Raw genomic sequence first — 13,619 nt, forward strand, 5'->3', positions numbered from 1 at the left:
TTGGTCTTGAATAGGGCCAATCCTACTCAGTGACATGCAGGCACAGAACTGACCTCATGGAGTCTTTTCTAGTCCTGGGATTCCAAGACTCTTAGCTATCATCAACTACATTCACATCCAGATGCACACATGTTCCGCTCCACAGTTATTTTGGCTAAATTATGATTTGCCTAGTTAATATTACCATGAGTTTTCATTTCGTGGATCACCTGAGAAGCTAGAATCTCAAACATCAAGGACCCAGCCTTAAAAGCTGCCAGTCTGATGGAAGAAGCAGAACTTAAGAAGGAAGTCAAGGAGGAAAGTGTGGTAGGACAGGACCTTGCCAAAGAAATGAAGAGGAGTTTTATAATTAAGGGTGGGAAGGTTTTATTTGGGAGAGCTGTCTGAAAGAAAGTAGAGAAGGGATATGCCAGTCTCAGGTTCCATCTGGCTAGCATCTCTTTCTCTCTTGCTGGCTCTAGCTGAACCACAATCTCTACGAAGTGATGAGCAAACTGGAGAAGCAACATTCCAACAAAGTCTTTGTGGTGAAGGGACTATCAAGGTGAGCAATTTCTGAGACTCTTGTTTTACTTGTCCGGTATGTGAACATATTCAACAGTCTTGTCTTCCATCCCAAATCCTGGCCATTCCTGGGTGCTTATGTGCCTGATATTTTCTGTTGTTACACCCCTATATAAATTATTTTACCTGTTATGAAATATTTCAGCTATAACTACAAGTATAAAGAGTAAGACAACAAATAGCCACATACCTACCACAAAATTTAAGAAAACTATATATAAAAAGGTTTAATATGCAAAGTGTCCCTGTGGGAGTTTGGGAGACCAGGAGTTCTGTCGCTCGCTATGATGTGCACTGACCACCAGGGGTAGTGTGGAACGAAGGAAGGCCCTAGCTGGCAGCCAGAAGGCCCTTGTCGGTCCTCATCACCGGCCAGGCCTAGGGACCCTACCCATGCACGAATTTCGTACACCAGGCCTCTAGTTATATATATAATTGAAGCTACCAGTATCCCTTCCCCACTCACTTTCCACCAAAGGTAATCACTATCTTAAATTTAGTATCTATTATCCCCCTGCATGTCTTTTTACTTTTATTATACACACAGAAAATATTTTTTGCATGTTTTTAAACCATATAAATAGAATTGTACTGTATTTTTTTTAAACTTCTTTTGTTCTTAGTATTATTTGTGAGATTTATTTATTCTTGTTGTTTCATGTTGCTAGCTCTGTTCTTTCCGTACTGTTATGGATGCTGTCGTATGGCTAGTTCACAATTTATCTCTCCTCCTGCTAATGAATATTTGGATTGTTTCCTAGTTTTTGCTATTACAAATAATGTTGCAGTGAACACATTTTCCATTTCTCTTTGTGAATATTATCAGGAGTTTCCTTAGGGTGTGTACAGGGAGTGGCATTGCTGAGCCACAGAGTCTGTGCATTTGGGCTTCTTCAGCCTTACTAGATACTGCCACTGCCAAATTGTTCTTCAGAGTGATTGTTTCCATTTAAAATCCACCAACAGTAAATAAAAGCCCTCATTGCTCCATATTCTTGCTATATGTAACGTTGTCATACTTAGTTTTCAACCTAATGGGTATGAAATCTAATTTTTTTGCAGTTTTAATTCACATCTCCACAATTGCTAATGAGCTTGAACATCTTTTCACATTATTAGCCATTTAAGATTCCTGTTCTGTAAGTCTCCTGTTTATCCTTCTTTCAAATTTTTCATTTGGATTGTTTACCCTTTTTATTTATTTTTTTTAGAGAGAGAGAAAGGGAGAGGAAGAGAGAGAGGTAGAAACATCAATGAGAGAAAATCATTGACCGGCTGCCTCCTGCACACCCCCTACTGGAGATTGAGCTGTAACCCGGGCATGTGCCCTGACCAGGAATTGAACCTGTGACCTATTGGTTCATGGGTCAGTGCTCAATTACTGAACCACACCAGCCAGGATCTATACCCTTTTAAAAATATTTTAGTTATATGAACTTTTGGGGGGTTAAAAAATATTCTGGATAGTAATTATTTAATGATACTCATTGCAAATCTGTTATGGATTGATTTTCCACTTTTTTCTCTTTTCTGTGTGTCAATTGCCATCATACATTCTTAATGCTGGTAAGTATAGGCAATTCACTGGTCCCTCAGAATGTGATCACTTTCTTATTTGGAAGCCTTTATTCAGGAAGTTTGATTACATTCCTTCTATGGTCAAGTTTTATGCTGAGAATTAGGGATCCAAAGACATAGAGATTTGTTCTTTCCCTGAATTGATTTACAAAAAGTTGAAAGGACAGAAAATGTGCATAAGGAGATAAGGACCAATTTAAACTTTTGCACATATAAAGTGCCTAATGAGACCGGTAGGAATGCCAGAGAGATAAGTAATTGCCAATGTACAGACAGCCTGAGAAGGCTTTAAAGAGATGATGAAATTGAGCTTGAGACTTGATGAAAGAATAGGGCTCACATCTGTTGCTTGAACTTCTCATTTAGCAATTAGTTACAAACTATTAAAAAGAATCACTAAAGAGCCAAAGTAGACTTCCTAGGAGAAATCCCTTTTGATCAAAAAATTCTCTCCTCTTTCCAATATTGAAAACCATAGTTCTCTCTAATTGTTCATTCATCTAAAACTTATGATTACAACAAGATGTCTCAGAACCTTGTAAGGAAATCTGGTGTTTTCTTGCTGTGTCCTGGGCCTTCTCCACCTACTGACCTCTAGAATTGTAGTGCTAGAGAGAACCTTGTATCACTCAGCTTATATCGTATCAGAAACTCCCTTAGAAGGAACTTTCTTTTACCTCTTTCTCTTCCTATCCCCATCTCCCATCCTAGTGCTCAGGGCACACACATAGTTGGCACTTGTCAAGGAAAGACTTGTGAGTTGCTTAATCACTCAGTGTACAGTACATAGGAGGCCTTAAGAAGGTGAGAGTTAAGCTAATGCTGGCTGTAGAAGCACTTATCACAGTATCCAGCCTACTTGATACATGTTACAGTTAAATTTTTTATTTATGGTAGTTATGTTCTATAAAGTCACCATAAGCACTAAATTAGTGAATACTGAACCACTGTTCCCAGGGGAAACACGATTAGGTTTCTATGAGTCCCTGGTCCCAACATTTTCATCAACTGATCAATACATAACCTTGTCTTCTGTGTGTTTCTGTTTAAAGACAGTTTATTTATATATGTTGTTGATTCATTAACATTGAACTCACAGCCCACAGAATTATATAACTCATGTCTGAACAAAGCTTATAACATACATATTTTCTCTGTAAGGCACATCACAGTCCTTTTGCTCTTAGAACTTTAGCACTATACTTGGAGGCCATTTTAAACAGAAAAACCACTAACAAAAGTACAGCAGTGTGAAAAATATGGCAAAAGGACATGTTTACAATGTGAGAGCTGAAACAAGAAGGCAGCATATTTCCTTGTTAGACCTCAGGTGAGAAAGTGCTGTCAGGCACTGATTTTCCACAGCTTGCACATGTCCATGAATGACCATGAAAGCATCACGAGTATTGATTTTGGGTTACAAGTAAATTTTAGGGAGTCGGTGAATTTGCAAATGCAGAGTCCATGAAGATCAACTGCATATCACCCATGAATCTTTTCCCCAGAGAAAATATTTTGCTAGTATGTTCTTATTACTTTCTGATCTCTTTTTCTTTATATATTTTTAAATAATTATTGAGATTTTGATATAGCCTTTTACACTCCACTTGATAACATAAGCATTATTGCAAATTATATAGACTTTCTAGTGTCTCTTATTTTATTCTGTTATTCTATAGCATGCATCATTATTTGGGGGGTACTTAAAAATGCCCAATAAAACTTCCATTTTTTTTGCTCTTCTGAACCTAAATATCCTTTATTTTTTAGCAGCAGCAGACGCTCTTTAGTCATCTCTTCCCCAGTTCGAACATCTACAGTCTCCAGCCCTCCTACCTCACCTACCAGTCCCTCCACACTTTCCTTGACAAGTGAGAGGGACTCCATCTCAGCAAGTGAAGAAGAGCTAACGTCGGATCCAGCTCAGGGAGAAGACAACTCTGAGATTAAAGAAGAGCCCTTAAAAGAAAAGGAAATAGAGAAAGAAGAGGCTGAAGCAAACTCCTCTGAGGAGGAAGAGCCTCTGCCAGCCTGCAATGGCCCTACCCAGGCCCAGCCCTCTTCTCCCCAGCCCACTGAGGGTGGCGAGTCCCAGGAGGAAGTTTTCTCTAGCTCCCCAGATCCATCCCCAGGCAGAGCCCTGATCCCTTCAGAGCAGCCTGCCTCTCTCCCAGAAGTTGTCCTCCGAACCCGAACCTCAAGTGAAGGGTCTAAACAACTGAAGAAGAGAGCCCCTGTCCAGAGGACCTCAGCGCCCCCTAATAGGCCTCCGCCACCCAGAGCCGCTCCCAGCTCCAGAACCCCCTCAGGGAACACACCCTCCAGCCCTGCAGCCTCTGAACCAGGTTCACCCACCAGCCCCAGGGCCTCCTTGGGGGCTGGGCCTCCAAGTCCTAGTTCTAGGGCCACTTTCGAGATTCCTCTGGATCCACAGCCACCACAGAAGCCAGTAAGAGCTCCTGAGGACAGAGAAAAGGAAAACACCGACAATCTGAACCCAGATCTTTGTACTTCCCCCACCTCGGTGATCCCTCAGGTGAGTGTGCGTCTGATTAAATCTCTCTTCTCTTTTATAACCTCCCTGTAGATCATCTTTACTATGGCCAGGTTGTCCCACAGTTCATCAGATTTTGTCATATTATAGTCTCAAGGATACTCTTGACCACCTTTTTTTGTTGTTGTTCTGGGGATTGTTTCACATCTCCAGAGCAATTAATTTACTGACCTATACTCTTAGGGTATTTGACTTCTACAAAGGGCTTATCTCTAATGATATTATGAAAGATTTCTACTAATTTTCTTTTTTGCTACAAGTTTGGGGAGTTCCAATAAAGAAGCTATACCTGACATCTTGAGCTTTAACTTTTGAATAGAGGGTAGGGAAGAGGGTCTCACTTCAGTTTGTCATACTTGTGACTGTGGAAAATAGACCTCAACCAAATTGGCAAAGAATCATTTCATTGATAAGAAAGACCTAGGAGGAACTCAGAGAGGAAGGAAAGCAAAAAAGATGGGCTTTTGACAGATGAGAATGTGGATGAGGAAAGAATGGTGTTAAAATAGAGACAGTCCCTCTGGAGAACAAGCAGGTCTGTGAAGAATCTAGCAATCAAGTCATATTCTATTCAGACGGAAAGGCTATCATAGAGAGATTTGATGTATTCTATGAGATTCCTGAGGGCAGAACTAGGCCCTATGTATAAAGATTTTTTAAAGTACATTTTGAATCAATACCAGGGGAACTTTTAGCAATTAGCTCTGTTAAAAAATGGTATGGAAAATTTTTTTTTAAATATAGGGGTGCCCGGCCAGTATGGTTCAGTGGTTTAGCGTCAGCCCATGAACCAGGAAGGAGGCCACGATTGATTCCATTAGAATACATACCTGGGTTGCCGCTCAATCTCCAGTAGGCGTGCAGGAGGTAGCTGATCAGTGATTCTCTCTTATCATTGATGTTTCTAGGCCTCGCTTCCTCTACTTTTTTCTCTCTGATATCAATAAAAATATTAATATTATATATAAGAAAGGGGACACAAGGGGCTTCTAAATAACAAAATGTGATGGGGCCACCATGACAAATAGTTCTCCTTCCTTGATATTAAAAGCTAAGATATATGATCATCTGTCAGGTGCAGTGTAGGGAGGACTTTGGTGAGACATCTGACTGTATGGTACCAAGATTCATTCATTCACCCGTTCCACAATTACTTAGTGAGTCCTTACGATGTACCAGGCACTTTCCTAGGAAGTGGGGTATTACAGTGAACAAAGCGTAAAATTCCCTGCCTTCCTGCATCTTATGTCCTAGTGGAGGAGGGGAGAAGATGAGTACAAAACAGAATAAATAAGTAAAATTATAATTAGTGGTGATAAAAGATATGGAGAAAAATTAAGTAGGGAATTGGGGCTGAATTGCGATTTTAAACAGAGAGTGGCCAGAGAAGGTGACGTTGGGGCAATGAAAGAGGCCAGGGCATGAGCCATGTGGCTGTCTGGGAGTATGAGATTTCTGGTACCCCTCAGATCACACTACCCTATCACTGCCTGTGCCTAAGGAAGGTTGACCACGATACCTTGGGAGCCTCCCGCTGTCTGAGAGGAGTTAACATGAACAACAGGCACCAGGGTGGTATCCAGGGTGTGAAGGTTTGGAACTTTCTTCTACATTGTCCTCTTTGATCTACAGGTTTTTTCAGAATCTGACAAGGCAAGTAAGATGGAAGACAAAGAAGAGAACAAGCTCATCTTGGCTGACTCCCCTGAGGTACTAAAATCTACGTCATCAACATTATTATGCCCTGAGACTTGATTCACATGAGGTATTGAAGGTCCTAACAGAGCAAGATATAAAACTTTCTCTTGGCTGGTTTCTGGTGTGAGGTCACTATGCTGATAGAGAGAGATGTGGGGCATATGGATAGTGAAGAAGCCCAGGGTAATTGTGGGATTTCGAATCAAGTATAGCTACTTCTCACATTTCTGCACTGAGAAGAGTAACTCAACAATATGGAAAATCCAAAATTAATTTATATTTGACTTTGTAATATATGACTGTAGTATGGAGGCTGCAATAATGTGAGCTTTTTGGCTCTGATGAATAATAAAACAAATTTTCATTCTTGGAGTAATCTTATTGAAAGGGAGATTATGGGGACCAAGATGCTGCTGTCTATTTTGAAGAACAGGCTAATCACACTGTTCTCCTTTGGAAAGAGGTACAAGACACAACCTCCTTTCCCCTGAGGCGACCTCCTTATATTTGAGAATTACAGTGTTACTGTTTTTTGTTGTGTTTTTTTGAGAATTATAGTGTTTACTCACAGCCTTTCCTGTGGGATTGCTTTGGTCATCAGCTAAGGAAACCTATTTTTCCTATGGAATTAAGCAGCTAGAGCATCTTAGATCCTAGCCTATCAGTGTCATCAGTCCTCTGAAACCTTTGTCCTACTAGATCTGTTTACTTCCCTTCCCTTGCAGATACATCATAAATCGTATTTTCTCTCAAGCAGAATTATGGACATATCACATATAAAATGGATCACATATAAAAAAGATCACTATGAGGAAATTTGTTCTTGCTTAGCATTTGAAATACCTGTGAGAGGATGATAACTTTCTGGGAGGTAGTATTACCTTTCAGGTAATTCCTGGCCTGAAATCAGAGGAGACAATAGAGGAAAATTTTCCTAAAAGGAAAAATCAGAAAATTTCAAGTAGCTGTCATACTGATAGAAATTGGTTCTACTCTAAAAGGGTGAATTTATAGTGTGTGAATTAAACTTCAATTAAAAATAAATTAATTCTTAATTGTAGAGTTCCAAGGCCTTCTCCTGGCTTAGCAGCAGAGCTTTTCACACTTTGGGTTCCTACTGCAGAACCTAGAACTTTTCCCAAAGAAAACATACCACTTGCCTCTCCTAACTGCCATAGGTTAGGTTAGGATCATCTCAGTGTGTTAACTGCAGTGTATTCTTAAGGAGAGTTAGTCTAAAAGTGGTAGGTAGTGTTCTTAAGACCTATATTTATATCCTCACAGACTCCCACATAGACACACATACTGATGCATGTCACACAAATTACAGTGTCTGACTATGGAAACAACTCTAGAGCCCAAAGACCTGGATACCTGTCTCAGCAAGTCATTTCCCCTCTGAATCTTGGTATCTTGACCCGTGAAAGAGGATGACAGCAAAGCCTTCCCTGGTGCCGACAGGCTGTAGTGAAACAACATTGTATGTTTACCCTTTGTATTGTCTGTGACCCTGTAGAGTGTAAGGCACAGAAGACCCTTCTGAGCTGAGAGGCTGGGAGGTTGAGCCACCTCTCACTGGCAGAACTCTTCTTTTTATAGAGCCAAGGTCTCCGGCGTCGTGCCTCTGTGGTTTTAGAAGACAGCAACGTCGCGGCACCTGAGCTTCAAGAAGAGGTAAGGTGGACAGGTACACAGAGACCAAGATGGGTGGTAAGATCGGTCATTGGGAGTGCACAGAAGTTTAACTACAGATTAGAATCTTCACCATGGCTGCTAGGGGAACCCAGCAGTGAACAATATCCTTAGAGCAAAGTCAAGCAGGTGGGAACAGGGGAACCAAGCGTAAACTAGGACATTGTGGGTTTGGGGTGTCCATTCCCCAACACTTGGCCTTGAACTCTCACTATAGCTCTATCTCCCAAGTACTTATTTATTTCTGAACTTATTTCAGAAAGAAAAAGAAATTACATACAAAAAGGCAAATACATATACACACACAAAATATAGCAAAGTAACTCAAATATATTAATGACAGTGACATAAAATGGAGCGATGAATTAGGCAAGTAGAAAAATACATTCTATGAAATAAACTTACTAAGGATGGATCACAAAATTGGTTCCAGACTTTCTAAACATCCAAGAAGAGAAAAATCTGATCAGTCCACCCAATTCATGATGCCATTCCTTCAAACGACTCCTGCTACTAAGATGAAAAGGAAATTTCTCCTGTGAATCCTTGTAAAGAGATGATGGATGCAATGACCAGTATCTGCAAAACGTTTTGACAATAACCCCAACAACCAGCTTCACTTCCCTCAATATTACATGATATGAAATATAGTTTGATAGAAGCAAATTGAGTTTTTACCCTCCTTGAGTGGTTGGTGGGAGGACAGGTGAGCATCTAATGCAATCATGTTTACTTTCCAGGTATCTACAATTCAAAGTGCACAACTCTGAAGAGTAACTGCCAAGACCTCCCGCATATGTACATCTCCCAGAGAGATTCTTCAGCTAGAGGGTATATAAGCACAGAGACTTAAGGTCTAACATTCATTTCTAGGTTCTCAAAGTGGATGCTGGTTGTCTCTAAAGATCTGGCATTAATGGAGGCTGAGGAGCAGACTTAGGGGAAGGAGGGAGGCAGACAGGCTTGGAAGAAGAGATTGTTAGACTCAGGGAATATTTAATTCAGACTTTAGCATTGTTATATAATAAGACTTTATATATTAAATAAAGTGGGGCTAAAATGACTATAACAAGCAAAAGCATCTATAGATGCATACACACAACCATACATACTAGAGAACAGGAAACAAATCTTGGATTTACCACTCATTTTTCAAGACTTAAAGCCAAAAGAACATATTTCAGATTGTTAAATAAAGCTTTATTCTATGTATGGAGTCTTTGCTTGACACAGGGAGGTTGTCCCAGTTCAGCACACTGTTCTCCGAGTTGGCAAGGTTATTGCTTCTCTGGGTTCAGAAATCTTTAGTCACATCCACGACCTCCAGCTCACTTGACCTTCTGGCTTTAACTATTTGATGATGCTGTGGGCTACAGCAGTGGTTCTCAACCTTGGCTGCACATTAGAATCACCTGGGAATCTTTTTAAAATCCTGATTTCTGGGCCTTGTCCTCTGGAAATTCTGTTTCTTTGTTACTAATGTTGTGGCCCCACCCCGTAACAAAGAAACAGAATTGAGGGCTACAGGCTCCTCAATCTAGATCAGAGGTTCTCAACCTGTGGGTCGCGACCCCTGTGGCGGTCGAACAACCCTTTCACAGGGGTCACCTAACACCATCCTGCATATCAGATATTTACATTATGATTCATCACAGTAGCAACATTGCAGTTATGAAGTAGCAACAAAAATAATTTTATGGTTGGGTCACAACATGAGGAACTGTATTTAAAGGGCCAGAAGGTTGAGAACCACTGATCTAGGTACTGCATGCACCTACCCCCTACCCTTGGTTAATAAGCAAATACCCTTGGAATGGGGTTATATTTTAGAATTCTATCTAGTGTTAGTAGTCTGGTACTTGGTGAAGTAAGGACCTGAGCAGGATGGAAAAAGAAACGGAACTCCAAGGAAAAGGGTACAGAGTATAATAATATAATGGAAATGGCATGGAATGGGAATCAGAAGTCCTGGTTCAGCTGTAGCACTTGCTTCTGCGATACATTAAAAGCTAACTTAGAAGTCTTGCCACCCTGGTAAACACGCACACATGTAAATACTCATCCATCCATCTGTTTTTGTTTCTAAGGGTGATGGGCAATATCACCTCTTGTTCAATCACTCAGCAAGCATTTATTGAGTACCTGCTCAGTGCCAAGCACTGTACTAGGTACTCGAGAAATAATGAGTAGAACAAGAATTTTATAGAGACAGAATATTGAGCAGGGAGAAGAATGGGCAGGATTTAACGTGTTAGAAGATGACACATGATAAAGCCTCAAGTTTTAAGGAATTATTCTAGGTTAGGCTTGAGAGACTAGAACTTCATGGTGCCGTTCCCCGAAATGGTGACTCTAGGAGGAAGTGCAGTGTATGTGGGTTCTGTGTTTGCAAGCAGCAGACACAATTAAGCAATGAAGGACATGTTAGAAGGATATTAGGCAGCTCATAGAACTGAAAAAACACACAAGCTGCAGAAGGCAAGAACCAGCCCACAGATACCTGTAGCAGGAATGTGTGGACTGTCCCTCTGGGCCAGTGGCTCTCAACCTTCTGGCCCTTTAAATACAGTTCCTCATGTTGTGACCCAACCATAAAATTATTTTCGTTGCTACTTCATAACTGTAATGTTGCTACTGTTATGAATCGTAATGTAAATATCTGATATGCAGGATGGTCTTAGGCGACCCCTGTGAAAGGGTCGTTCGACCGCCAAAGGGGTCGCGACCCACAGGTTGAGAACCGCCGCACTAGGCAGTTATCATTGGAGGACAGCTTCAGCCACCTTCTGCCACTGTGTCCTTTCCAGATCCAGATTCCCTGGAGAAAGACCCTGATGGGCCCAGTTTGGGGGGAGGCATGTTCGTGTCTACAATGACAGGAAGAAGACCAGTGGTGGGGATGGTAGTAAGGAGGATGGATTACAAAGAAGTACAAGGAGCCTGGCCAGTGGTGCTCAGTGGTTGAGCATTGACCTATGAACCAGGAGGTCACAGTTTGATTCCTGGTCAGGGTACATACCCAGATTGTGGGCTCCATCCCAAGTGGAGGGTGTGCAGGAGGCAGCCAATCAATAATTGATGTTTCTGTCTCTCTCTCCCTCTCCCTTCATCTCTCTGAAATCAATGAAAACATATTTATAACCAAAAAAAGTACAAGGAAACTTTTGGGGTGATAAAAATGTTCTTAATTTTTATTGTGGTCATAGTTTATTCCATGTATACATGTGTCAAAACTGATCAAATTGTATGCTTTATGTGCAGATTTTTGGGTATCTCATACAAATATTTGAGAACGTGCAGGACTTTCCATTAGGGAACTGGAAATACATGTTTATATTTATTTAAAAATATATATATACTTACGGATTTTAGAGAGATGGGGAGAGGGATAGATAGAAACATCAGTGAGAGAGACACATTGATCAGCTGCCTCCTGCATACCCCCCACTGGGAATCGAGCCCAAAACCCGGGCATGTGCCCTGACTGGGAATCGAACCAGGAACCTCTTGGTTCATGGGTTGATGCTCAACCATTGAGCCACACCAGCCAGGCTACATATTTGTATTTAGAAGTCATTTTTCTAAGATTGAATCCTGCTATTCTTTTTTTTTAAAACCTTCAGAGGATCTCTTCTGTTTTAATGGAGAGAAGGTTGCATGCCCCCCTCTAAAAGGCCTACTGCCTGTATTTTAATACCTCTCCTAGAAGGCACCCCAGTCCTTTAGCACTCCGAGTCACTGCTGGGAGTGATACTCCAGGGGCTTTAGAAGGGTGGGGAAACTGCTGGGAATACAGGCCCCTAGCTGTCCAAGGCATTCTTTGAGCTGCTTGGAATGCCCCACCCATTCACCTGGCAAAACCCAGTTCAGGCCTTTTCTCTGAAGGGCTTTCACTGACCCTCTTCTCCTAGGAAATTGATTCTCTTTGTGAAATGAACGCTTTGTTTGTATATCGCACTACTGGAGGGTCCAGAAAGGCAGGAGAAAGGGCCAGTAGGTTGGGCATGAGTGATAATTTTGCTTATCTAGGATAGCTATTCCCAGGTAAGAACCAAACTTTTTATTGAGATATACAAAATGGTAAAGTTGTCCAGGGGGAAAAGGTCAGGACTCAGAAGACTCATCTTGGCAGCAGCATAAAGGGCTGAAATCCAATAAAATTGAGCAGAGATGAATATCTCTTATCCCCTGTCCTGAGGCCCTTGGAGATCTGTTGACAAAAGGATGGCTGCTCTAGTTTCTGAGGTTTAGTATTTAGTCCTCGGAAAACACTGGCAGGTCACACACGAGGCTCCATTCATCATCTGTATGCATCTCTGTGTAGAATTAATTGGAAGAACATCACCCAGTCCCTGCTTTCTATCAATTTGAAGGACAATATTGACAGACTAGGTAATATGTCCAGAGTACACTAGAAATATCCAGGTCATCTAGGGTATAGCAAAGAGCAGAGTGTACACACCGCTAAATTGGTGCTGAGCGTGTACATACTGGGTCCTCTTTCTACAGGTTTACGCTTTTAAAATGAATGGTATGTGCCTACAGGGATCAAATCACATATCAGCAAAACTTTTAAGGTTACATTTTACAGAGAAAAAAGATGCTTGTGAGAGACTATTAACCTTTAAATTATGAAAGTAACAGTGCAGATCTGTAGTCAGCCAGTTCAGTTAGATGGCCTCTGAGAGTCTGTGGGTCTAACAATTTTCAATACATAATGGAATATATGCTGAGAGAGACCAACCAAGAAAAAAGAAAAATTTCAGCCTTACCTGGAATTCATGGTCAGCTTGTCAGTAAATGCCAGCAATTGTCCACCTTTGGAGTTGAACCCTTGGGATCTGAATTTCCTTTTCTCTTGAGTATTCTCTTATGGGAGGACTTTCACTAACTTAGATGTGTCTTGCCTGTGTGTTACATTCTTGGTTGGAGTAGCAGTTTTCCCACACCTGGGCTTTCTGCTTCACTGATCACTGCTATGCCTTTAAAGATATATTTAAATAAAATGAACTTTATCAACTTATTCTGTTTTTATCCTGCTTTTACCAACCAAATAACATCTTTAGAAATGAAGCAACTACCCTTGCTTATTTCATGTCTTTGCTTTTTTTTCTCACACTGTGCCTTTATTCTCTGAGACTTTCTCTCAGTTTTTGTCTCCCAAATAAACTTGCATAATCCCTGTCTCTCTGTCGATCTATATAAATATTGGTTCCCAAACCTAGAGAACGCTTCACAAGAATAAGAAGCACAGAAGTCTGTATCACTGGGATGGAAGGCAGAATAACCACCAGAGCTCTGACCCCCGTAGGAAGCCAGGATAACAGTAGGGGGCATATATCGAGCACTTACTAGATGCCAGGAAAGGTTCCAGTGCTTCAGGTCAGTGATTTCCAACCGGTGTGCCGCAAGAACTTTTAAAACATGCAATACCTGACTAGGTATGTCAAATTTTTAAAATGACAACAGCGAACACATTAGCCGTCCAGTGTGACTGAATCAAAATTATACCTTTTTTTGTCAGATCGGC

At 41.1% G+C, this 13,619-nt stretch overlaps 1 protein-coding gene across 2 annotated transcripts in view; it reads left to right on the forward strand.

Annotated features, from left to right (window-relative positions):
• The window catches only part of BIN2 (bridging integrator 2), a 30,909-nt gene extending 21,603 nt beyond the window's left edge, over window positions 1–9,306 (forward strand). Inside the window, exons 9-13 of one of the 2 annotated variants that reach the window (XM_081082617.1) lie at window positions 465–547; window positions 3,916–4,681; window positions 6,332–6,409; window positions 7,997–8,071; window positions 8,830–9,306. In XM_081082617.1, the coding sequence (XP_080938743.1) occupies window positions 465–547; window positions 3,916–4,681; window positions 6,332–6,409; window positions 7,997–8,071; window positions 8,830–8,859 (1,032 nt within the window). In that variant the 3' untranslated portion in view covers window positions 8,860–9,306. Of the gene's footprint in view, window positions 1–464; window positions 548–3,915; window positions 4,682–6,331; window positions 6,410–7,996; window positions 8,072–8,522 lie in introns of both variants that reach the window. The other variant, XM_081082618.1, reaches the window with a different exon arrangement.
• The last annotated feature ends 4,313 nt before the right edge of the window (window positions 9,307–13,619 follow it).

Source organism: Myotis nattereri (genome assembly GCF_964212035.1).
Source record: "Myotis nattereri genome assembly, chromosome: 2".
Classification (NCBI taxonomy): domain Eukaryota; kingdom Metazoa; phylum Chordata; class Mammalia; order Chiroptera; family Vespertilionidae; genus Myotis; species Myotis nattereri.